Source organism: Sorex fumeus, unplaced genomic scaffold, assembly GCF_029834395.1.
Source record: "Sorex fumeus unplaced genomic scaffold, SorFum_2.1 ptg000086l, whole genome shotgun sequence".
NCBI lineage: Eukaryota > Metazoa > Chordata > Mammalia > Eulipotyphla > Soricidae > Sorex > Sorex fumeus.
In genome coordinates this window covers 26875435-26902235 of record NW_026606143.1, presented here as the reverse complement: position 1 = coordinate 26902235, position 26801 = coordinate 26875435, and the positions used below count along the sequence as shown (strand labels likewise).

The following is a 26801-nucleotide window of genomic DNA, read 5'->3' as shown; positions in this document are numbered from 1 at the left end:
CCCAGGTCTGGGTGAAGTACAAGGTTTCTAAGGTTTCCTTACTCTCCCCTCCTTCCTACTTGGCAGAAAGCTGTAGACTTGTCCAAGGACGACTTGTTAGGTGACATTCTGCAGGATCTGAACACTGAGGTGAGTGCATTTCTGGGACTTGTAAAATATGCAGGGCACATAGGTCTGAAAAGCTAATTCAGTGATTGTGCATAACACACGACTTCAACAGGTTAAGAAAACGCAGGGGCCTGTGATGCGGTAGAGCGAAAGCCTTGCAGATGTCAGGCCCTATGTTCCATCCGTGGTCCTGCAGAAAGCAAGAGGGATGTGATGACAACGCCCCCTCCTCCTTGAGCTTGTTTGGAGGTTCTAGCAGGGGAGCGCAGCTACTCGTATACCCTCGACCGAAGACCGGTCCGTCTCTATCGGGGAAGGCCGTCCTCTTCGACCGAGCGCGCAGCTTCAGGAGGGACGCACATGGAGCGGTGAGGGAGGAAGGGGACACCCGCCTAGCCAGCCAGATCAGCCGAATCAACCCTGGCGATCAATGGGGTGACAGATGTCGCAGCCAGATCGCCCTCACATCCCGCCCCCTCCTCCTGACACCACCCTCTCCTTGGTTTCTTTTTCTCATTTTAGGCGTACTGTTTTAGGTGTGTAGTTTGTAGCTGTTACAAGTTACGCGATTAGGTAGCAAGGGGTGTGTTTGAAGTGGTGAGAATACACACGCAAGTCAGTTCTGCCAATGCACTCCTTTTGGACACAGTTTCCGCAATAGGTTGAAGCCTGTCAATCTGCATGATCAGGCGCAAGATCCTTGTCTTGAATTCCGAGTTGGGGGGAAGGATGAGTCAGTGAATCGCCCCTGCTAGAGCTCCACCAGTCTCAGCTTTACAGGGACTGTGCAATTTGCCCATTTCACTTAAAGACAAAACTCCTTGGAAGTATTGCCGCTTTCAATGTGACCTGTGGTTAAAACTCCCACCTCCAGCACCGTCACTGTGGCTTGAGTCTTTTTAGAGGTACTTTCTAGAAGGCGAAGGGAAAAGTATTCTAAGTTTTAAAAAGGAGAAAACTGGGGAGGGGTGGATTCAATATCTATTCTGGATTTCCAGCGAGTCTGTAGTATTGTTGCTATAGTAACTGCAGTGCATGAGCATGGATCATTGAGGGGAGCCGGGAAGGATAAAGATGCTTTGCCTCGGGGGCCTCAGTGGGTGAAGAAATGTACTTTTTCTGTCTTGTGGTAAACCAAGCAAGGCAGTGAATGCCTGTCCTTTCAGTCACCGCAGATAACTCCGCCGCCCGTGATGATGCTGAAGAGGAAAAGATCGAGCGGCGCTTCGCTGAATCCTTTTTCTGTGCCCACCCCCAAGGTACCGTGTGTGGAAATACCTTGAATCTTGATTTGTGTCATCGATCACTTGGTTGCTTTTCTGTGTGAGGGAAATGCCTTTGATTTTTGTTTCAGATTTGGACTCCTGCTTTGCAGTACAGTTGTTTTCCATATTTCAAAAATAGCAGGTGTCTGCTTTTTTTTTCCCAAGTAAATTTTGTAGTAACTAGTATGTGTTATTATAGGTATTAGAGTTGTGCCAAATGCAATAATTTTTCCCTCTGGAAACAAGTATTTTTTAAGTGTAAACCCAGGTAATAGTAAAATAATTGAAGCTGTTCCATTAATCATACACGAAATCATTTTATAAATGGGAATCATCATTATCTCTGGTCAGGCTAGGACAGTTGCCTATTTTTAGATTGCTGGTCTACCTGACTAACCATTAAAAAATAAACCCATTTTCAGGCAACTCCCCCAGGAAAAATTGCTGTCTCCAAATCCCCTGTCTCACGGAAGGAGCCTATACCAACTCCCGTTCCTCAGAAATGTGCGGGTAAGTCTGAGGTCAGGAGGAAGTGTAGCGGTGCTGAGCCTTTTCTCAAAACTGGCGGCCCCAGGAAGGAGGAAGTGGAGGCGATTTCCAAGGCATTGTGATGAGAGCAAATGCAAGTGTGAACGATTGGAATTTTTAGCAGCATCCAATTAAAAGCATCCAAGTTAAAAGCATCCAATTTGGCGATTAAAGAGAAATGCAAATAAAATGTGGGAAGGGGAGGGGCACTGGTGGAGGGAGAGGTACTCGATCATTGTCTAACTGAAACCCAAGCACAATAACTTGTAGGTCCACAACTGTACCTCATGGTGTTTCATTAATAAAAATTTTAAAAAAAGGGTGGGGGTTGCCGCACTGGTGGGTGGGGAGGGCTTTGTGCTTCATGGCAGAGGCCCTGATGGGAATGTGTATTGACGCCTCAGGAGCGCCGCCACCACCACCGCCACCACCATCGGCCGTGGACGCAATCGATGAGGCGCCAGGGCTGATGGACTTTGATGATGGGGACTTTGACGAGCCCATGGACACGGAGAAGATGGATGACGTGGAGCCTCTGGCCACCAAGATTTGCGACGCAATGAAGGAGCCGGTGGAGAGGGAGGAGGAGGAAGTGGAGGAGGAGGAGGCCGACACCGGGAAAGGGCCCGAGTAAGAGCATTCTCTGGCTTGACTAGCACATGGTGGGTGCTGCTGGGATCCGGGCAGATTTTGAGAGATTTGTGCCAAATCTGATTTTCTGCAGAGCAAGTTTCCTCCCAGATGTTTCCTGTTGGGCGATGGAGCAGGAAGATGACAGTTTCTCCACCCAGGAAGTTCAAGTGGATTCCAACCACCTCCCGCTGGTGAAAGGGGCAGATGAGGAGCAAGTGTTTCAGTTCTTTTGGCTGGATGCTTATGAAGATCAGTACAGCCAACCAGGTAATCCCAGGCTACAGGAGTTGGGTCTGTGACAGGGAATATTGTCACTACTTCATTGGTTTAAGGAGTGTGTGTGATTGGTCTCTGCTCTGCCCCCTCGTTCTGGCACGATAAAGGGTTCGTGCCCGTTCATTGTGAAGTGCACAGGCCTCCTGGGTGGCGAGGAACTGTGGCGTGGGTAGATGTTAAAGTTGCTGATGAGAAATAGTTTGTATGTGGATGTGGGATGTCCATTTGTAGTTCACCAACTGCATGTGAAGTTACTGAAATGCATTTCAGTTTGGGAGGTGCAGACCTAGCAGCGCAGACCAGGAATAGGGTTTATTCCTGGCTCTGCACTTAGGAATCACTCCTGGCAGGGTTGGGGAGCCATATAGGGTTCCAGGATCAAACCTGGGTTGACTGTGTGCAAGGCAAGTGCCTTGCCCACTGTACAACCTCTCCGGCCTGTGGAGTGCATTTTAAGTAGAGCCATCATTAACTTCCTCTATTCAGCTCAATGGGCACCTGTCGTGTGCTGGGCACTGAGATGAGGTGAACAAACTGGAATCATTCACTGTTCTAATGGGGCTTTGAGTCTGGAGGGCGGGAATTATAGGGTAGATCAGGATAGGGGATAAATGGTGTGAAGGTGATTAGTTGGGGGATGACCAGGAAAGGCCTAACTGAGGTGTCTGTGCATAGAGCTACAGAGAGAACATCTTTTCAGCCCAAGGCATTGAGGCTAAAAAGAACTGCATGATTGTAACATGCTAATCGGATAAACAGATTGGTAGCACATGAAGTTGGAGATAAATGCATAATCCAGAGAATGAAGGACCAGGCAGGCCAAATTAGGGAGTTTAGATCTTCTTGGATTAGTGGGGAGGTGGTAGAGGATTCTCATTGTCATTGTCACATGATCGAGCTTCCATTTTAACAGGAACCCTCTGGTCTGGAGAATTCCTAGCTTGTGTGTGTGTGTGTGTGTGTGTGTGTGTGTGTGTGTGTGTGTTGGGGCCTGGAGTGGGTTGGTGGGGCAATGTTGAGGCCTTGGAGATCAGTCTTCCTGAAATTAGGTCCTAGTCCTTTGCCTGGTGGAGGAGAGAAGTGAATTTAACATGGATTTTGACGTGAGTTTGGTGGTGTGATGTGGCGGATGGCAGACAAATCAAGGATGCATCCCCTATCCTCTGAATGTGCCAATACTGTGACTTCTGATGCCCAGGAAACCTGGAGGCCTTCCACTTCCCCTGTGTTCCCCTGAGAGCCTGTCTTCACCTCGGGGCTGGCCTCAACATGGTCTGTTGGACAATGCAAAAGGCATCCTACATTCCTGAAATGGAGTTGCCCCTCTTCAGCTCCTTTCGTAGGAGCTGAGGTTAGAGGTCAGTGGTGTATTTTTCAGAGTGGTTTCATGAAGACTAGCCGGTGAGAACAAAGGGCATCACTGGAACTGAGTAAAGTGTGTGCCCAAGAGTCGGCACTCCCTGCCAGATATGAATGCCAGTGTTGACCTTAAAAAGAATCAGTTGCTGACTTTCCTTGGAACTCTGTCAGGGACCAGGGAGAGCAAGGACAGGGGTTAAGGCCCTGGCCTTGCCTCCTTGGCACTGCAAGGAGTGACCCTTGAGCACAGAGCCAGGAGTCACACACTGGGTATACCCCCCGATATCTGAATGGCCTCTCAGAGGGGAGACAGAAGCCTTGATTGGCTTCAGTTTTGTCAATTATTGAGACACTCTCAATCACGTGGGTAGCAAATTGCCACATGTTGGGGTTTTTTTTGTTTGTTTTGTTTTGTTTTTTTTTTTGGGTCACACCCGGCGTTGCACAGGGGTTACTCCTGACTCGTGCACTCAGGAATTATTCCTGGCTATGCTCAGGGGACCATATAGGATGCTGGGAATCGAACCCAGGTCGGCCTCGTGCAAGGCAAACGCCCTACTCACTGTGCTATTGCTCCAGCCCCAGTTTTTAAAACTTATTTTCACTGTTATTTAATTTTCTCTTTGGGGGCCATGCCCAGCCGTGCTCAGGCCTCATTCCTGGCTCTGAACCCACAGATCACATCTGGCTGGCTTGGGAGACAATGTGACATGCCGGAGATCGACCCCAGCTCGACTATGTTCGAGGCAACTGCCCTCTACTGCTGGACTGGCATTAGCCCACTTGCTGGTTTCTTATGCTCTGGACGGGTCTTGGAAATGGCACCTAACCTTAGTTAGGTAGGGCGAGATGATTTCCTCATACCTTCTCCCTTCAGGCTGTTTGCCCCTCTTAGGAGACCGGCTGGCAAGTGAGGTCACACAAGTCTTGAGTTCTTTTCCCTCTGCAACCCCGGGTGCCCCATTGTATAGGCTCTGGGGCGGCATGGCAGCTACTCGAGGCAACTGTGTGGCATGGGGGTTTGCTGTCTCAGTGCCGCCCTGGCGAAGGATGGAGCTGGATTCTCTCCCTGTCATGCTTAATGGTCTCATTCAAACCGTAAACCTCGGGGCTGGAGCGATAGCACAGTGGGTAGGGCGTTTGCCTTGCACGCAGCCGACCCGGGTTCGATTCCCAGCATCCCATATGGTCCCCCAAGCAGTGCCAGGAGTAATTCCTGAGTGCAGAGCCAGGAGTAACCTCTGTGCATCGCTGAGTCTGACCCAAACATAAAAAAAATGTATATTTTGGGATTGGAGCGATAGTACAGCAGGGAGGGCGTTTGCCTTGCACACAGTCGACCCGGGTTCAATCCTTGGCATCCCATATGGTCCCCAAAGCACCTCCAGGAGTAATTCCTGAGTGCAAAGCCAGGAGTGACCCTTGAGCATCGCTGGGTGTGACTCAAAAAGCAAAAAAAAAAAACCAAAAAACCCGGAAAGCTCAGAGCCAGCAGTGATCCCGTTTTCCCCACTTTGCTCAAAAAGTCTTGTGAGGGGGCCAGAGCAATATAACAGCCGGAGAGGGCATTTGCCTTGCATGCCACCCACTCGGGTCCAATCCCTGGCATCCCATATGGTCCTCCAAGCACCTCTGTGAGTAATTCCTGAGTGCAAGAGCCAGGAGGAACCCCTGAGCATCGTGGGGTGTGATCCAAAAAGACAACAAGCCAAAAAAAAAAAAAAAGTCTTGGGAGTTTTTTCCCCCAGAAGGAAGGCATACTGTCTGCTCTTTCCTCTCACAGCTCCCGCCTCTCAGCCCTTGCCTCACCAAACCGTGGCCGCAGCCTCCTAACGAAGCCCCCAGCAAAGCCCCCCAGCGGCTAGTCTCTCACGGCGCTGCCCAAGGCTTACTCAGGAGGGGCGCTCTGAGTTGTCTGCAGTGGCAGCTGCCTGCAGATGAGGTTCGCGTTCCTTAGTGAGTCTTCGGACCCCTGTCCAGGCCTGGGGGTGGGGGGGGCTGTACCTGGGGCATCACGCTTTTAATAACTGAAGTACCAGTTCCTGGCACACCCCATTGTCCTCTGGAAGTTTTCCTGACCCTCCAGACTCAGAGCCCTTCCTGAAACTCCCCACTCCTATCCCATTCCCTTTACCATCATAGCATTTGTCATTATCGAAACTCCTGGAAGCCTGGGAGGGCCGTTTGGTTTTCTGCACCTGGTGCTTCGAGCAGGCATTGATTGGCGGGTGTCCTGTGAATGTTGGTTGACACAAACTGCATGCACAGCGGTCCGGGCATCTTGTAGAACCCAAGTTGTATTTCATTCCTGTGACTGAGTGTGCCTGGGCTAACCGGGTCCCAGAGCAGGCGACAGGGTAGCACAGAAGTGTTACTGGTGGGCGGTAGCTTAGTGGGTGCATGGCGTGCAGTCCTCAGAGAAAGCATCACATTGCTCATCGCAGTTGCCAGGGATTAGAACCTGAGACACCACTTTTTCCTATGTGAAAATGACTTATTTTCATCTTCGGTGCGCTGGTTGATTCTTTCTTTAAAAAATAACAAACAAGCAATAGTAGCTTTTCAAGCTCAGTGCCCTCTTTGTTAGGCACTGGCTAAACAGAGCGCTTCCAATGGCGATTTATACATTTTTGTTTTCCCCATTTGCTGCTGTTGTGACTGGGGGTAGGAAGTGGGGGGTCACAACTTAGTTGTGCTCCCCGGATTGCTTGGTTGATTGCAGTCCCAGACAGTGTTGCCAGGATGGCACTGGGCATGCGCAGTGGTGCTGGCCATGGGACTCAAGGTCTCAGTCCTTGCAACACACTCGTTCTGCCACTGAGCTGTCACCAGCCTTCCAAATTAATTAATTAATTAATTTTATCATTTTGGGTCACACCCGACGATGCACAGGGGTTACTCCTGGCTCTGCACTCAGGAATTACTCCTGGCGGTGATCAGGGGACCATATAGGATGCTAGGAATCGAACATGGGTCGTCTGCGTGCAAGGCAAACACCCTATATTGCTCCAGCCCCCCAGCCTTCTAAATTTAAGTGAATTAAAAGGAACACTTTAAAATTCAGTGTTTGATCCATTAGCTCTATTTCAGGTGCTCAACAGCTACCTGCGGGTGGAAGCTACCACATTCCTGGATCGAGCAGACAAAGACATGCAACATTTCTCTTATCCCAGAAATCCGCCCCCACCGCCCAACACCCCGGCCACCCCTCACCCCCAGCTCGTGCTGTTCTCCAGGAATGGTGTTTGAGGCTTTGAAGCAACCAGTATGATTGTTGATGACGGTCAGGGTCCTGGTTCTTTTTTTTTTTTTGCTTTTTGGGTCACACCTGGTGGTGCTTGGGGGTTACCCCTGGCTCTACACTCAGGAATCACTCCTGGCGATGCTCGGGGGACCCTGTGGGATGCTGGGAATCGAACCCAGCTGTGTGCAAGGCAAACACCCTACCCGCTGTGCTATCGCTCCCGCCCAGGTTCCTGGTTCTAACTATCGTGGATAGGCCTTTTCAGTTGCCTAGGGAAATGTTTGGCCTTGGAAAGAGGCACCAGTCTGTTCCTGATCTGTCCTCTGGATACTGTGCCAGAGAAGACTTCAGAGACCGGTTAGTTTAGTTATTTATAGAGGAGGTAGCTGGGACTTCATGGGAGAGAATGGCTAGCAGTTCAGCAGAGTTCTGGATTTCTCACCCCGCCCCAGTCGGTTCCATTCTGTGCCACTTCTCAAGTTGAGTCCTCAGTAATTGATGCCAACGGGTTAAATAAGATGGCTTATGAAAAACTCCTTCAAATCTCAGAAGGTTGAACAGTTCTGTCGTGATAGCTCGCAGGTAATGATCACTGAGCCTTGGTGAAATCAATGCTGCTAATAAAAACGAAGTACTCCCAAAGACCCTGTTATTGTTTCTCACTTTCTTGCAGATTCTAAGTCAGTCAGTTGTTGCTGAATGCTCCATAATTATGAAAAGAACCTTGCTCTTTGCATATGGGAAGAGATCCTGTCTTCATTACGACTTTTTCAAGGTTGAATAATCCTGACTGCACCTGGTTTCAGCTAGTAGTAACTTTGGGGGGAATGTAATCTTTGTTTACCATGATCTTTTTGTGGCAAATGAGGCATAAACAGTGTCAAATGTGTTGCATGAAGTGTGATATTAGTTTGACTGTGAAATGAGCTTTTTGAATCTTTGAATCCAATATTAGGGTCTTTATTTTTCTTTGCATGGAATTTTGGTGGGTTTTTTTCCCCTCGTTTCTAACTGTTGTGAGGATGACTTTTAATTTTCTGAGCTACCGTGATTTTTTTTTTCCTTTTTTAATCACTCTCACAATCCTCCCTTCCCTCTTCCCCCTCTCCCGCCCTGCCTCTTCCCCCACCCCGGCTGAAAAAAAAAATAGCACACAACTCTTGGAAGAATTTTAATCATCTGCAGAAATGAAAATTTTTAGCTGGTCTTATTTCTGTTCAGATGAGTGCCAAAAGGAAGCACTGATGAAGGATCTTGTGAAATGAGTAATTGGCCTTGTGAACAGTAGCCTTTATGTGTGCCAGAATTTTCTTACAATCTCGGATAAGTGAATGTGTTGAGTGGCTGTGTTGATTACTGCTATCCAATTATTCACGGTGCCCAGAATTTTGCAGTGACCACCTCCTGGTTGGGCCACCCAATCTTTGGCGTTCCTTTCTCGATGGCTAGTTTTAATGCATAGTGACTTGATGACTAGAAAGGTTTGGTTTGTGCTTTGTGGCGTAGGTTTCTGAGGGAGTGCCCCTGCGGATTTGGACACTAGGCCGTTTGTTCGATTGAAATAGGAGAGAAAGAAGCATCGTGAACATTGCTGAGCCATATGTATTAAGTAGCCTGTGAAACAGGAGCTAATAGTTGAGTCCTGTTTGGAGACATTGTCACGGGAGTAGATGGGAGATGATTTGTGTTTTTCTGAGGCTGACACATAGGAAAATGCTGATGTACTACGATGCCTAATTATCCGACTCTGTGAATGCTAGTTTGTATTGCTAAGTACCAGTGCTAGAAAGGAATTTAGTATTTCATTTTCAGGTTTATAAGTGCTCACAAGAGGTTTAAATATGAGCTTTGTTGGATAATAGTCAGCTCTATTGGTTTCTTTTGATCTGGGAATCCTGGTGCTAAGGGAATGGTTTTCTACACAGACTCAGATTGTTTCCTGAACGGTAGGGGAAATGTTGATGCCGATTGAGAATCGTTCTTTTCCCCTGCCTGCCCAGTGGTCACAGAGTTTGCCATTGTGGCATTGTCATGTGGCCTAAGTTCTGAGGAAAAGAAACTTTTCTTTTTTTCCTGCATTAAAATTGTACTTGATTATTTAAAAAAATTTTTTTTTATTAGTGAAACACCATGAGATACAGTTGTAGACTTACAAACTTTCATGTTTGGGTTTCAGTTATATAATGATCAAGTACCCATCCCTCCACCAGTGCCCATTCTCTACCACCAATGATCCCAGTAGCCCCCCCCATTCCCCCCCACCCTGCCCCACCTCTATGGCAGGGCATTCCCTTTTGCTTTCTCCTTTAAGGTGTTGTGGTTTGCAATAAAGGTATTGAGTGGCCATCGTGTTCGGTCTATAGTCTACTTTCAGCACGCATCTCACAACCCAAGTGAATCCTCCAAACACCCTTTACTTGGTGTTCCCTTCTGTATCTGAGCTGCGTTTTCCCCCAGCATGTGCTGTCGGCTTCCAAACTGTGGAACAGACCTCCTGGTACTTATCCCAACTATTCTTGGGTGTTCATCTCCCATTCTATTACTGGAAAGAAACTGTTCTTAGGGCCTGGGGAGCAGATACCAAAAAAAAGACTTTCTGTGAAGGCAGAAACGTGCGGACACCTTCATTAAAGCCTTCATGTTCACCCTGTCATCTGATGGGATTGAGATATTTGTTTTCTTTTGGTTTTCCCTGATTTTAGGGGTGGTGTTTCTGTTTGGCAAAGTTTGGATTGAGTCAGCGAAAACTCACGTGAGCTGCTGTGTGCAGGTGAAAAACATCGAGCGAGTGCTGTATTTCCTTCCCCGGGAGACGGTTAGTGATGGCTTTCTGCTTCTGAGCACTTGACAGTACCTCCCAGTCTGTTCTGCAGCCGGGCCATGAATTTAGCTACAACTTTGATGCTTTCTATTTCAGGCTGCTTGCCTGTGTCAGTAGCTCCGTAAAGGTGGGGAAAAGCAGGGAAATCAAATTAAACTTAGTATTTCAGTTTAAATTTTGGCGGTGGGCAGGGTATTTGGGCCACACCTAGTGGTGCTCAGAGCATGCTCCTGGCTCTGCATTCAGGCATGACTCCTGGTCGGGGGGTTGGGGGACCATATGGGGGGCTGGAGATTGAACCCAGGCTGTCTGCGTGCAAGGCAAGTACCCTCCCTACTGCACTGTCTCTTCAGGCTCAGTCTTTCCTTTTTTTAGAAAGTGTGTGAAAACTTGAGTTTTAGTATATAATAATATATACCCCTTCTTGTTTTCATAATACTCAGAGTTGGGAGTCTATAGCTCTAAAATATGATATGGTGTGTGGCCCACTTTTTATATTTTTGCTATATGGGCATCAGTACATTTCCCCCCAGTCATTCAGTGAGGTAAATTCCATTTGCTACTCCTTTGGGGAGGACTGAGAGGTTGGGCCACATCTGGTAGCACATGTGGCCTACTCTTGGCTCAGTGCTCAGGGACACTCCCCGAAGTGCTTTGGGGATCAACCCAGGGCCTCACACTTGCCGGGCAAGTGCTCTGCCACTGAATCACACCCAGTCCACTGATCCTTTCTTACTGGCTAGTGACATCGACATTACCCTCCCAAACCAGTCCTACCCATCTCAGCCACAGTAGAGCCTCTTGTCAGGGTTTGCTGGTATTTTTCATTAGTTGGCATAGTCACCTTTATCTCTGATCATTTTTAGGATGCTAGCGAGAGAATCTGGGAACTGGGTTTACTACACTCTGCATTTGGGGGTTCATATATTTAAAACATGTTAGGTGGGGGGATCTATAAATCTTTTGTTTTGGGGCCACACCTGGTGGTGCTCAGGGCTGACTCCTGGCTCCACGCTTAGGGATCACTCTTGGCATGCTCAAGGAATTGTATGGGATGCTGGGGATTGAACCTGGGTTGGTCACTTGGAAAACGAGCACCCTACCTGCTGTACTTCCGTTCTAGCCCATGTCTGTCTTTTGGGTGTCGGGGAGTTTATTTTTGGACTCTGTATGAGTTCCCCTGTAATACTGTTGTTAAAATGTTTAAATGGGTGAGGATGAAAATTGATTTAGTCTTGGGGTTCTGGTGGTTGAAAGAATCTCACATATAGATATTTCTCCCCTCCTTACTTCCCTCCTTTCTCTGTGGGGGAGCAGAAAATTGATCTAAATACAGGGAAAGACACCGCAGCTCCAGTTACAATGAAGGACGTCTATGCTGAATTTGATGAGAGAATAGCAACAAAGCACAGAATTATGAAGTTCAAGTCCAAGGTTTGTGTTTGGTCATAATTTTTCCAGCTCTTTATTAGTTTGTTCATTTGTAGAGTTTTTTAAAAGTTATTGCATATACCTTTTGTCCAGGAGACCTTTTGAGTGCTTATTCATTGGCTGGAAATTTCAGTTTTGATCGTAAAACCAGTCTGTTAGATTTGTAAAAAAATATTTTTTCTCTTTAAACAGCTTATAAAATGTTTGCTTCAAATGGAAAATAAATCAGAGCAAATTAATTGCTTTCAGGACTTGCAGCATGTGTTGGCTCTTAATTCTAAATGGAGAAGAAACTGTTCTGATCTTGTTTTAAATCACTAGTGCCAAATTGTCTTGGTTGGAAGACTTGGGCAGTATCTTTAAAACTCAGACACTATGATGCTGTTTTTGATTGAATAAAAATTGTGTCCGCATGATACATATTGATCATGAGATTGCTTTGATTTTAGTGAGTCATTGATGCCTTTGTTGTTGTGGGCCTGTAGCTCCTTCAGTATATTGGCTGTTACCAGTGATTGCCATAACGGGCTGATTGAGTTCTGGAACAGAAGGTTAAGAGTCGTTACTTTGAGCTTTGAATTCTGGCTGATGGATCCAGTCTCTAACATTATTTATTATTATTTTTTATTGAATCACTATGAGATATACAGTTACAGAGCTGTTCATGGTCAAGTTTCAGTCATACAATGTTCTAACACCCATTGCTCCACCAGTGTATACATTTCCCACCACCAATGTCCCTAGCTTCCCTCCCACCACCTCTCCCAGCCTGTCTCTGTGGCAGGCAGGCTTTCTCTCTCTCTCTCTCTCTCTCTCTCTCTCTCTCTCTCTCCTCACTCTCTCCCTTCCTCCCCCTTGCACCACTCTCTCATTATGGTTTTCAATATAGATACTGCGAGATTATCATGTTTGTTCCTTTACCTGTTTTCAGCACACAGTTCTTATCCAGAGTGATCATTTTAGAAGCATACTCATGGGGAGCATGGGTGCCCGAGCCAAAGCACTCATGCCTTCTTGCACCCTTTCTCTGCTGCTGTGTGACTTCTGGGCCCGTTTCCTTCCTTTGGGACATAGGGCCCAGTTTCATGCATTGATGGGAGAGTTCAAAGAATTAATTCTTATTTGCTGATTGAAGACTCTTTGGTACATAGTGAACACTCAAGTCAGTGTGAACTGGAAGTAAAATACTTCATATTTTTGTAAGAAAATGGAGTTGCTTAATATCAAAGACTTGTACATGATTTTCTACAGTACTGCTGCAAAAATTTTCTGTCTTTTATGACCTGCCTTGCATGAAAATCTCTAGTTTTCTAGTATCCGAGGGGAGTTGTTCTAGTATTTTTTTTTCTTGTTGGGTCACACCTGGCGATGCACAGGGGTTACTCGTGGTTCATGCACTCAGGAATCACTCCTGGTGGTGCTCAGGTGACATATGGGATGCTGGGAATCAAACCTGGGTTGGCTGCATGCAAGGCAAACGCCCTACCCGCTGTGCTATTGCTCCAGCCCCTGTTTTAGTATTTTATCCCTGGATATTGTAGTCCCCCTTTATTGAAGTGGGGTTGTCTTTAGTGAGATTTCTGTTCCAGTGGGGTGCGAGATTCCTGATGTTTGAAGACCGGCATATTCGTTGTATATGTAATTCCTGTCAATTGTATCTATGAAAAATACTTGTCTTTTATGATCTTTTATATATCTCCATACCTAGATAGTGGAAAAGAACTATGCTTTTGAGATCCCTGATGTTCCAGAAAAATCTGAGTACTTGGAAGTTCGATACTCGGTAAGTTAAAGAAAATTCCTGGGTTTTGCTTGAGGATGCGTTTTTTTTTTAATCTTTCCGAACTTTTCCTTTGGCTTTCAATTGGGAGTATTGGCAGGTCTCCTCAAGCCCCACAGGTCACTGAGATGGACTGACTGTAATGAATAATTAAAATGGAGCAAATTAATGTAAGTATGTAGGATATCGTTGAACACTGCTTCTCTCTGCTTTCAAGTATGCATCTTCGAATAAATAAGTTGAAGGAGCACGGCTGTTGGTTACGTGAGAAGAATGCCACGTGACGGAGTTGACACATTAGTGGGGTGAAGTGTCCCTGAGCAGCGGGAAGGCAAGCAGGAGCACAGTGGCGTTGCTCTTATTCCCACCACGGGCAAGGTCATTGCTGCGGGGGCACAGTAATTATCGTGGCCTTCACCTCCCTTTACTTCCGTTGTGGTGTTTTCATCTCATGATCCTCGAACAGGGAAACTTTGAAGAAATGTCTCTGACAGTGATGATGGAAAGTACCATGGAAGCATTTGGAATGAGTCCCTCTCCTCCTGCTTTCATCCTTCTAATGGAGTAGTACTTACTTGGCTATTCTTTATCAGTAAGGCACACAGAGCTCTGGATAGAATCCTCTTTTGGGGGAGCTTTTTGGCCTATTTTTCTTCTAATGGGTGTCATCAAGATGCATTATTTTGTCATTGTGAATTGTTTTTGTTTCCTACTGTGAATTGTTTTGGATTTCATTTGTGGCAAATTACATTTCATATATATCAAAGGGAGCTCTGCTGCCGCCTCACAGAGAGGTTTTTGTTTATTTCAAATATAGACTTTGGAAAATGTGAAGTAATAGTTTTAAACAAAAGGGTTTTTTTCCCCCCTTTTTTTGCCTTTTTTTTTCCAGGCCGAAATGCCACAGCTTCCTCCGGATTTGAAAGGGGAAACATTCTCTCATGTATTTGGGACTAACACATCCAGCTTGGAACTGTTCTTGATGAATAGAAAGATCAAAGGACCTTGTTGGCTTGAAGTAAAAAATCCACGTAAGGAAAAATTTGCCTTCAGAATGCTAAGTTAATTGCTGATCAATAATGGTGTTTAGAAGCAAAGTCAAATAATTGTTCTCTTTAGTTCAGTGTTGTGTTGTCCACTCTTTTATGTTTTTCCTTTAAGTTTTTCTTTTTTTTCTGCCAAGTGATACTGTGGAATTGCTTTCATGTAATCCCTGGCAGCTTAGTGGCAGAGAGACCCTAGCCAGTCCATTGGGCTAATGGGTTGCATTGTGTTGCTGTGGGCGTAGGCTTCAGACGTGTCCAGGGTGGCCTGGCTGACCTCAGGTGAGGAAGCCCCACTAGCCCATGTGGATGGTTTGTGTGTATTTGCACCCTCTGCTGCTCTGATTTTCGTTTTTCTACCCCACCAAACTTATTTGAACCCTGAATTCTTTGGCGAGTCCATTGATAGCTATGGACCTCTTCCCAGGAAAATGAACACAAACAAACATATCCATGCAGATTTGTATGCAATTCAGTACGGTGGCGTATTTTTGGTTAGGGGTTATAATAATAACCAAAAATAAGGGTTGGGGTTATTATTATAATAAGGCATTCTTACTAGAAAATGGGACTGAGGATCATCAGTTAATCACAGAAGTCTTAATTATAGTTTTCTTTTTTCCTTTTTCAGTAAATGTCTATCGATCTGTTTTCTCCATTCTCTTTCAGAGCTTTTGAATCAGCCAATCAGCTGGTGTAAAGTTGAGGCAATGGCTTTGAAACCAGACCTGGTGAGTGTAATTAAGGATGTCAGTCCGCCTCCACTTGTGGTGATGTCTATCAGCATGAAGACACTGCAGAATGCAAAGACACATCAAAATGAGGTAAAGAAATAGGACAGATTTTTGGGAACCTCCGCCTTAGATGCAGTACTTGCCAAACTTAGCTTTTCTGCCTGGGACATTGATTCTTTTGGGTGGAGAAAGGATGATTGATTCACTAGTAAATTCCATATTGGAGAAAGAACTGAAAAATTGGGGAAGGGTCACATGTGGTGGTGCTCTGGGGCTCTTCTTGGCTCTTACTCAGGAGCGGCCCTTGGTGGTAGCTTCTGGACCATGTTCAGTGCTGGGGATTCTAATTGGGGTGGGCTGCATGCAAAGCAAGTGCCTACCTCCTAAACTGTGTCTCTGGCCCTGAGTTGACAATGTTTTAAAGACTTAAATTGCTGGGGTTCTTTCTGATTTTTTTGAGAATTAACATGGACATAAAAAATAATAAACTTTAATTCACGAGTCACTCATTTAGCACTTAGCAAGATTTTGTCCCCTTTATTTATTTCCTCCTCCTTTTTTTTCTCCTGAAGTATTTTAAAGCGGACCTCAAATACTGTGTCATGTTACTCTTATGTATTTTGCTATAGGATATCATGGTTGTCTAATAGCATTAACAGTGATTCCTTGATACCATCGGTAATATCCAGTTCATACTTAAATAAAACTTTAAATTTTTAAAAATTTATTTCAAGAACTGAACTCTTATCAATTACTTGTAGCAGCTTAATGAAACTTTTGATGGGAGTTGGGCCACCCCCAGCATTGCTCCAGCCTTCCTCTTGATTTCGTGCTCAGGAATCACTCCTGGTGATGCTTTATGGAACCGTGTGTGTGCCATTGAACCATGGTTAGCCGTGTGCAAGGCAGAACCTTAGCCCCTGTACTATCTTTCTGGTCCCCTAAATTGAACTTTAAAGGTCATTTGAACCCAGAGATATTAGTAATAGAGGTCTACCTGGAGTAAATCATATTACTCAAAAAGATACATATGTGGATAAATATTTGACCATCAAAATATTTTTATACGAACAAATTAAATGAACACTGAAAATGCCCTTTAACAGTTGGTATATTTGAATCTAGTCATTCAAGAGCCATAGGTCACCTTTATTTTTTTTGTGTGCTCGAATTGCCTTTATGCTTATTTTGAGGTCGGGGCGAGGACTCCCTAGCAATGCTCAGAATCCAGGGGCCACAACCTGGCGATGTGGGCCTGGGAATTGGGATCAGAGGGGCTGCGGTGCATGTGATACAGGGAGATCAACTCTTGACCTAGCACACAGCGAGGCCCTTTCTGCTTTCTCTCTCTGTCTCTCTTCCTTTCTCTCTCTTCCTTTCTCTTCGCTCTCGCCTTCTGAGCTCTCAGATGGCATCGACCCCCTTCTACCTCCCCCAGTTAGACTTTCATTGGTAGTTTGGTCAAATTCCTGCTTTCAGTATTTGTTTGCTATGTTGTGGTATCATTGGACTCATTTCTCTGCTCTGGGGTTGGGCAACTGACCTGTTGTGCAAATGTGGCTCACCCCCCTGATTTGTAGATGAAGTTTTGGTTGGAAGACAACGAGCCATTTTGCTTACCAAATCTCTACTGATGTTCTTGTACTAGAGCAGCAGAGCTAGTCACGGCAGAACTCAGGGAGTTTGCAAGGCCTCCGATGTTTTCACTCTGGGCCTTCATAGAAGAAACGTGCTGCCTTTGCTAGTTAGTGCTAATGGATTGATTTTTGATCCAGACTCTGCATCTTTTCATCAGGCACATTTCTGTTTAAAGCACTGCTAGTTGGTCTGATTGATGAATCAGCTCACGATTTTCTCATCTGGGGTTTTTAACCTGGCCATTGCTGATACTGGGCTGTGGAATTCTTTGTCGTTGGAGCTGTTCTCTGCGTTCTGGGCTGTTTAGCAACTTGCCTGGCTAGATCTCAGCAGAGGTCCTCTTTCCTCAGGGTGACAACTAAAAGTGCCTCCAGGTTTCTCCAAATTTTCGTGGTGGGGGCAGTGGGCAAAATTGTCTGTAGTTGGGAACTATTGATTATTTGCTTCATCTCTTAGTGATCTTTGTCAGAGTGATTCTCTGTAAATTAGTGATTTTCTGGAGCCGGAGTGATAGTACAGCGAGGTAAAGCGTTTGCCTGCACATGGCCTTTCTGCATTTGATCTCCGACACCTCATTCAGTCCCCAGTGCACTGCCCGGGAGTAGCCCCTGAGCATGGTGGGTATGGCCCCCCAAAACCCCTCCAAAATGGTGATATTCTAATTTCCTCTTTCTGTATTTATATCTCTAAACATTTTTATATTATATTTTTCTATAAAAGTAATGTTTCCTTTTTAACTAGCATTAGTTACTGCTGCAGAGCTTATGGATAAGATAAATGTATAATTCTTTCTCTTTCATTTTAGTTTTCTGAGTAGATCGGAGCCCTGCAGCATGTGCAGTGTTGTTTGTGTTTTTGTTGGTATTTATTTTTCTGCTTTTATGGGCTGTCAATATGAGCTCAGGGGCGTTACATATGTTTGGTGTTCTGTCTTTTCATTCACTATTATTAATACTTGCTGTTTGGTTTTGGTGCTCAGGACTTCTCCCAGCTTGATGCTTGAGTGGTTCCTTTTTTTTTTTCTTTATTTTTTCTTTTTGGGTCATACCCGGCGATGCTCAGGGGCTACTCCTGGCTCCGCATTCAGGAATTACTCCTGTCGGTGCTCAGGGGACCATATGGGATGCTGAGAATTGAACCCGGGTCGGCTGTATGCAAGGCAAACGCCCTACCTGCTGTGATATCACTCCAGCCCCGAGCAGTTCCTTTTTTACAGCATCTGGAGGACCGTGTGCAGGCATGGAATGAGGCTCAAGCATCCAGGGCATGCATTCTAGCCCCTGGAGCTACCTTTCCTGCCTTATTCTTTATATTTATTGGTTTGGTTTTGCAGCCACACCCAGTTGTGCTCAGGGAACACTCCTGGCAGTGCTTGGGGAACCATATGGGTATTGGGGTTGAAACCTAGGCCAACCATGTGCAAGACAACACCCTACCCCCTGTACTATCTCCCCGGCCCCCTATTCTTGTTATTTTTGATACAGAAACTTGTCTTTTGTCAGCAGAGGTCATTTTTGTTTGTTTCCAAGTCTGTTAAACATTGTTGGGTAAGTTTTTTTTAACAGCAGTATAATGGTAGTAATTTTACCCTGATTTTTAAGAACACGTATTTTGGTCTTTTAATAAGAGGTAATAGTGTCGATGGCCATAGTTATTGGTGATAGGTTTGGGAAATAATTTTTTTTTGCTTTTTGGGTCACACCCAGTGATAAACAGGGGTAACTCCTGGCTCAGGAATTACTCCTGGCAGTGCTCGGGGGGACCATATCGGATCCTAGGAATCAAACCCGGGTCGGGCAGGTGCAAGGCAAACGCCCTGCCTGCTGTGCTATCACTTCAGCCCTGAAATAATGTTTTTTTTTAAAGTATCCATCTCTTAGTGCCTAGAGTGAGGTATCTAAATACTCTTTCTCAATAAAATAAATAGGGCCGACTAAAGAAGCAGCTTATTCCAGGCCGGCTGTGTCTGAGAGAAGCCTGTGGTGTCTTGTACTCGAAAGCAAGATGACTGGGAGTATATCGGAAGATCTGAGGTGTCAGCTGAAGATTTTTGTCCTGGTCAATGGATTGAGGGGTTTGAGCATGGATTAGAATGGATGCCACAGCACTGCCACACTTTGAGTCCATAGTTTTAGCATAAGCACGGGAAGCATCCCGTTTGTCACCCAGGCAGAAGTTAGGGAAGCAAATGTTTCTAAAAACTGGTGAATGAAGGCTTGAGTCAAGTGTTTATCTTGACCTTTTTTTTTGGGAACACATACTATACTTCAGATAACCAAATAGTTGCCGAGGCAGTTTTTCTTGATGGAAGGTTTCCAGCTCTTAAATGCTGTGGGAAAAGTTGAAATTTTCCCACTGCAGTTCCTAATAAAATAATGGGTATAGCCAATGATCACTAGTGGCTGCTAATGTCACTGAAGGGAACCAGACATGATTATCTGATAGACGTAATCATTCGTACCTCTAAAGTATTCTTGACATAAATTGAACTTGATTCTGATCAAGCATTTAGATCTAAATTTATAGGCAGTGCAGCACCAGGAACAAGTTAAGTGACACTGTTGGCTTATGAGTAGCAAAATCCATGCTACGGGGCCCTCTACAGTACAAATTACCCAGTAATCCTAACAAATTGCAGGGATATAATATGGTCAGGGTGTATTACCAGTAGCAAAATACGGACTTTATTAGTGAATAAGCTTGAGCTATTTGGGGAGAACATGAAAATTTGAATCACGTCTGATAGTTAAGGATTTTAAGGACTCGCTGTTAATTGTGGTAGCTGAGATGATTGGTTACATCTTGAGGTCTTTTTGGTTTGTTTCTGGGACCATGCCCAGCAGTGGCTTGTTTCTGCTCAGTGCTTTGGCAGTGGGGGTGGGAGGTCTGCTTCTGCTGGTGTTTAGCGGACCATGTGGTGCTGGGGATCGAACTTGGGGCTCCTGCCTTTGAAGCACACACTCTAGCCTGTTGGAGCTCTATCTGGCCCCCGGAATGTCTTTTATTTATTTATTTATTTAGCTTTTTGGATCACACCCGGCGATGCACAGGGGTTACTCCTGGCTCATGTACTCAGGAATTATTCCTGGCAGTGCTCAGGAGACCATATGGGATTTTGGGAATCGAAACTGGGTCGGCTGCATGCAAGGCAAACACCCTACCTGCTGTGCTATTGCTCCAGCCCCTGGAATGCCTTTTAAAGTAGTGATTCTTTGGGTCCACTGGTAGTTCCCAACTAGTGGTGGAGCACCGGCCTTGGAGGCATGAGGACTCCGTGTCTGTCCCCAGCGCCACCCGACAGGAGTGCTCCCTTGGCACTGCCTCCTTGTGATCCCTGATGCCACAACAAGGTCTGTGAGCACACCACGACCAAGGATGTGCCACTCTGGCCACTACAGGAATAGCAAAAGGAAGGAAAGAAGGGAAAAGAGAAACCAAGGTAGTAGTTCTCAAGGCACTGTGATGTTTGCCTTCCACAGGACATGTGGAGGCGTTTGGGATTTCTCATAACTTGGGAATGGGGGGTGGCTGGCAGTGATGCTGACAGCGGACCTCTCAGAGAGTGATGTGGGTTAAACTGGCCATAGTACCGAGGATGAGAAACATGTGGAGGCCCAGAGAGAGCCTCCGGAGGTACAGGCGTCAGGCTCTTGCTTTGCACGTAGCCATCCTACTTTGATCCCCAGCCCTGCATGGTCCCCTGAGCACCTCCAGGAGTGACCCCTGAGCACAGAGCTTGGAGTAGGCCCTGTGCACTGCCCAACCCCGCCTTCCCCGCAAATAGAGAAACATGTATGGGGATGAAATGCTGGGTGAAATGACGAAGTCTCGGTTTTGCTCCAGAGTAACCCAGGGGAGTTAGAAATTGGACGAGGTTTTCTAGATGAGTGGATGAGTGGTCCCTGGGGGATGGGTATTCGGATGGGTCTGCTTTTTATTTGCTTAAACATTTTCATAACAATGAGACTAGTTGCTGGCACTGGTGGCCAGCAGGCAGTCTGAGAAGGTGTGTGCTGATGTCTTTCCTCCTTTCTTCACAGATTATTGCCATGGCAGTTCTGGTCCATCACAGCTTTGCGCTAGACAAAGCCCCCCCACAGCCTCCCTTTCAGTCACACTTCTGTGGTATGTATTTTTCTTAGCCGGCTTCCTAATGGCTTGATTTTCTTTTTCCTTATTATTTCTCCAGCTGTTGGATCAGTAACTTGTTTTTTTTCCCTTTCCTTTTTTAAAAAATGTTTTTGAGAGTAGTTAGCGCGTATTGTTAAAGAAGTTTGTCTTTGTCAGCTGTGGATACTAAATTTTATTGGTTCTGTTGCCTCCTATTCAGTGGGTTTATTTTGTTCTAGGAGCAGAATATGGGAGGCAGTTTGATAACTTTTTGCTCTTCTAATGGTTACTACTCTGTGGGAGAAGTATCTTTTTTAAATTTTTTAAAAATTTTTTGCTGGGTCAAAATTACACTGGAACGGTCTTGTTTCATGATGTCATTCTAAGGGTCCCATTATAGAAACCCAGCCAAAGTTTTCTGTGTGATGAGGCAAGATGCCAGGGCCTAAGTGAGCCTTCACTGATTTGGGGAGGGCTCACGGCTCTCTCAAGTAGAAGGTGGATTTGGGCAGAACATAAAATTCAGTGGGTGAAACCATGCCCATACTTCCAGTCCTGCAGGCTGAGAGTCCGTTTCCAAGGGGGATGCTCCATCCCCAGCCCTTAGCTTGGCCAGTTAAATACTCCTGCGGGTGAGGGGGGCTGATGGGGCTGACATTCTCCATCTGTTCCACTTTGCTAACTGGGACGGCAGCTCCTGTCACACACGTGGAGCCTGGGTTATCCCTGTGGCTCTGCAGGAGAGAGCTCACCTCCTCTGCATTTCCTGGTCCATCTTCACCGTGCCCCCCGCCCCCCCCTCCACACACATTGATACTGACAGCTCCACATCCTTCATTCTGTCAGTTCCTCAAGGCCACTTTGTAGCACTGTAGCACTGTTCTCCCATTGTTCATTGATTTGCTTGAGCGGGCACCAGTAACATCTCACAACAAATTGTGAGACTTGTTACTGTGTTTTGCATATCGAATACGTCATGGTTAGCTTGCCAGGCTTTGCTGTGCGGGCGAAATACTCTTGGTTGCTTGCCAGGCTCTCCGAGGCAGAGGAATAACTGTCTTCATTTGGTGGTGCGCCTGGGGCTTACTCCTGGCCCTGCACTTAGGGGTGACCCCTGGCACTGTTTTCAGGGGATCATATGTGGTCCCAAGGACTCAAACCGGGGTCTACAGGTGATAGCACAAGCCTCTTAATCCCTGTACAATCTCTCCAGCTCAAAGCAGATTTTTAAAAATAGTACCTTTTTTTTTCTTTTTGGGTCACACCCGGCGATGCACAGGGGTTACTTCTGGCTCATGTACTCAGGAATTACTCCTGGCACTGCTTGGGGGACCATATGGGATGCTGGGAATCGATCCCGGGTTAGCCGCATGCAAGGCAAACGCCCTACCCAAATAGTATTTTTTAAATAGAATTTTTCAGGCTCCATGAAAGGACAAAGTTATTCATAATTAGGTTTCATGCATACAATGTTCCAACACTGACTCTTTCCCCAGTGTCCACTTCCCTCTACCAACTGGCCACCACACCCCATTTGCCTCCTGCCCACTGTCCTGCTTCTACTAGAGGCTCTTTTACTATGGTTTACAGTTTGGTTACTGATACATGCCAAAGAGTATTTATTCATTGTTCTCTTTATGGTGATGATTTTTAGCGTTTAACACCCACCCCCTTCCTTTTTCTGCTGTTCTCACTGTACGGGGGCAGTGTACACAAGTTTGGTTGTGATTGTACGTGGTGTTGTGGCATTCGTGAGCCCCCCACCTCCCTGCATCAGGTTGAGGTGCTTGCAGACTCAGCTGCAGTGCTCACCAGGGGTCCCTATACCCTTTAGTTGTGTTTTTCTTCCTTTTTTAAATTGATTTATTGAATCACCGTGAGAACAGTTATAAAGCTTTCAGGTTTAAGTCTTGGTCATACAATGATCAAACACCCATCCCTTCACCAGTCCATATTTTCTACCACCAAGAACCCCAATATATCCCCCATCCCATCCCTCCCCGTGCCTGTGAGGCAGATGATTTCCACTTAACTCTCTCTCTATGTTCATTACATTCATTGTTTTGACAAAAGATGCACCATTATTATTTGGAATTTCCCCCCAACAATCAAACCTGCTGAAAAGTCATCATGAAATAATTTGTTTTCTATTGCTGGTTATGAAGACCATATGATGTCTGATTTGGATTTCTGATATTTTACTAATTAAGTCTGGAGGAATTTCTGCCAAAAGCCGCCTAGTTCCGAGATTGGTTTGTGTGCCTCTGGGTCCATGGATGTGCCGGAGAGCCACTCGTGGGGGACAACTCAGGGTCTCAGCGGGGCAAGAAGGACGTGTCGGTTCGGTCCCCCCATCCCATGAGGCCACAGTTGCTCCATCACCGCTGGCTCATACCTGACCGTCCAGTAAGCTCTGAGGTGGCGGCCACCATGCTACCAGGGGGGAAAAAAGCGGAAGAGACAGACACCCTTTTCCTCCTGGGGGGGCACAATGCCATAGCTTAATGCATAGTCCGTTCACATTTCTGCCAAAAGCTGCTGGGTTCCGAATTAGGTCCGTGTGCTTCTGGGGCCATGGTCGTGCTGGAGAGCCGCTCGTGGGGGTAGTTGTGTTTTTTGAGGAAATACTTGATCTTCTCTTCAGGCACTAGGAGGAATTTCTTTGTCTCTAAGACAATTTTCATTTGAGCAATGCAGTACATGTGTATCTGAAATTAGACTAATACGGGTATTGAAATTTATTGTTTTCATTTTTACAGTTGTGTCTACCCCCAAGGACTGTATTTTTCCATATAATTTCAAAGAAGACATTAGTAAAAAGGTAAGTTGCTCCTTTATTCTTTTTAATCTGAAGCATCTAATGGTAGAGAAAGAGAAAAAGATGGTATGTATGGATAGCTATTGTTTCTGTTAAGTTATTCAATCTAGTCTTGCTAGATTGGACCTTGGCATTTCCTTAATTTCACTGTAGTAGAAATATAAAACTCAAAACCTTTACAATGTTCAAATGCTTCACCACCCAAAAACAGTGGGATCTCATACCAGATTAGTAGAGAAGTAGATTCACAACTTCCTTCAGAGAGTTTAATTGGAAGCTTTCCCAAAACTTATGATGACGTGATCACAGTTGGGAGTGGTGTTGGATTAGGGCCCCTCCCTCCTGCCGCCAGCCAAGATAAAGTTGGAACTTCAGTGGCTGTTGATGGAGATGTGTATGGAAAGGGGGATGTAGTCAGCCCCAAACGGATCAATGATCTCTTAACTTCTCCATTTGCTACGTGAAGTTCTCATGGATTCTTGCTTTTTGATGGGGGTGGCAGGTACATCTTCCTGTGCTTAGGAGACATTGCCATGGAGTGCCTGGTATTAAACTCAGGGATCCTGCATGTAAAGCATACACCTCAATCTTCTGAGCCATTCCCCCTACCCTTTTCATTGGTTCTTTTATCTCTTTTTAGTTGGGTGGGAGGCAGGGGTTGAGTCAGTCACACCAGGCACTTTTTCAGGGCTTACTCCTAGCTCTGAGCTCAAGAATCACTCCTGGTGGGGCTTGGGCCATATTTGGTGCTGGGGATCAAACTTGGGTTGACTACTGCAACACAAGAGCCTTACTAGCTGTGCTCTCTCCAGCCCCTCATTTTCTTTCTTTCTTTCTTTTTTTTGTGTCAAATCCGGTGGTACTCAGAGGTTACTCCTGGCTCTGCACTCAGGAGTTACTCCTGGCGGTGCTCAGGGGACCATATGGGATGCTGGGTGAGCTGCTTGCAAGGCAAATGCCCTATCCACTGTACTATAGCTCCACCCCACCCCTGTTTTTCTTTTTTCAAAAAAATTTTTATTAGTGAATCACCGTGAGGTGCAGTTACAGATTTACATATTTTTGTGCTTGTGTTTCAGTCATACAATGCTCAAGTACCCATCCCGCCACCAGTGCCCACCCTCTACCACCGACGATCCCAGCATCTCTCCCATTCCCCCCACCTCATTTCCCTCATCCACCTCGCCTCTGCAGCAGGGCATTCCCCCCTTTTTTTCTCTCTCTCTCTCCCTTTGGGTGTTGTGGTTTGTAATAGAGGTATTGAGTGACCATCGTGTTCGATCTATAGTCTACTTTCAGCGTGCATCTCCAATCCCGGGCGGGTCCTCCAACCACACTTTACTTGGTGTTCCCTTCTCTGTCTGAGCTGCCCTTTCCCCCCAGCATGTGAGGCCGGCTTCCAAGTCGTAGAGCAAACCTCCTGGTACTTATCTCTACGATTCTTGGGTGATAATCTCCCACTCTGTTACTTTATATTCCACAGATGAGTGCAATCTTTCTTTGTCTTTCCTTCTCTTTCTGACTCATTTCACTTAGCATGATACTTTCCATGTTGATCCACTTATATGCAAAGTTCATGACTTCATCTTTTCTAACAGCTGCATATTATTCCATTGTGTCTATGTACCAGAGTTACATCCCCCCATTTTCTTAATAGAAAAGTTTCTGTGGGGGAAAAGTAATAGAATGTAGTTAGTGAGTTTTTTCACAAAGGTCAGTGTTATTAATACAGAAACTTTCTTTCTTGGAAAGTATATTTCTTTTTATGAAATGATGTGTTTGTTAATGTGTAGACTTGTTTATAAAATAGCCTAACAGAATGAAAAATTGGTGACCATGTTTGTCAAGATCCACTTATTTATTTTTTAATTTTTTAAAACTTTTGGGGACCACACCTGCAGTGCTCAGGGCTTACTCCTGACTCTGCACTCGTGGATCACTTCTGATGGGGCTTGGAGCATCTTATGGGGTGCTGAGGATTAAACCTGGGTTGGCCTCATAAAGAGAAGCCCTGCCTGCTGTACTATCTCTCCAGCCCCACAATGTACTTCTTTTGTTTATTTTGTTTTTGTTTTTGTTTTTGCTTTTGGGGTCACCCGGCGATTCTCAGGAGATAGTCCTGACTGCACTCAGGAATTACTCATGGCAGTGCTTGGGGGACCATATGGTATGCTGGGGATTGAACCCGGATCAGCCACATGCAAGGGAAACGCCCTACCCACTAAACTATCCCTGCAGCCCCAGAATCTACTTTTAAAGTAGCTTCCTCAAGAAATCCAGTAGTTTTGGTACTCTTGGATCAAGTTGTTTAAATTGTTAATCATTCATCTAGTGCTCTGAATTACTGACCTAGGTAAAATGACGTGGGAAAATTCCCTTAGATTCAGAGTGAATCTGACACATAGTCATCAGCTTCTGTTTTATTCTTGATTTTCCCATTTCTTTTTTTTTTATTACTATTATGTTTTGGTCCTGGCGATCAGGTGAACCCAGGGCCCCATGCAAAGCATTGCTCTCTGCCACTGCCCCAACAGCATTGTTCAACTTGTATTTTTGGGGATTTTTGATGAATACTAGAATACTAGAATCTGAATACTAGATTAACATTCACTAATCCAAGTGGAAGTCTTTTGTGTGAAGACAGGTTTTATTTATGCTTGATACACATGTGAGTCTTCCCTGTTTGTTTTCAGTCTGGCTCCTAATTTATAGGTTCTTATACCAGGAGTTGAGATGAGCTGATACGGTCCTGGGGATTTCTTCACGCACTAAACACATAAACAGTATAGTCGGCCAGGGATTCTATAGAGAAGTAATGTTTTTTGATCGGCATCTGATTCATATCCTGGGGAATGTGTCCAGATCCACAAATGTGTCCCTGTGGAGGAACATTTCTGCACTTGATAGTGCTCAGCACTTAAAATTTTGCTTCATTCACAAGCTTCTAACTAGAATGAGCTCCTCCGAGACTTTGTGCAATTACCACTGTGAAACCTAGAATCAGGAATTTCCT

The 26801-nt window shown here is 45.6% G+C and overlaps 1 protein-coding gene across 1 annotated transcript in view; it reads left to right on the top strand.

Moving 5' to 3' along the window:
- Positions 1–26801, top strand: part of POLA1 (DNA polymerase alpha 1, catalytic subunit) — a 341043-nt gene that overhangs the window by 22570 nt on the left and 291672 nt on the right. Inside the window, exons 6-17 of the mRNA XM_056131121.1 lie at positions 67–129; positions 1275–1367; positions 1796–1883; positions 2306–2531; positions 2626–2801; positions 10116–10228; positions 11552–11668; positions 13374–13448; positions 14338–14476; positions 15158–15312; positions 20901–20985; positions 23730–23791. Coding sequence (XP_055987096.1) covers positions 67–129; positions 1275–1367; positions 1796–1883; positions 2306–2531; positions 2626–2801; positions 10116–10228; positions 11552–11668; positions 13374–13448; positions 14338–14476; positions 15158–15312; positions 20901–20985; positions 23730–23791 — 1392 coding nt within the window. The remainder of the gene's footprint in view (positions 1–66; positions 130–1274; positions 1368–1795; positions 1884–2305; positions 2532–2625; positions 2802–10115; positions 10229–11551; positions 11669–13373; positions 13449–14337; positions 14477–15157; positions 15313–20900; positions 20986–23729; positions 23792–26801) is intronic.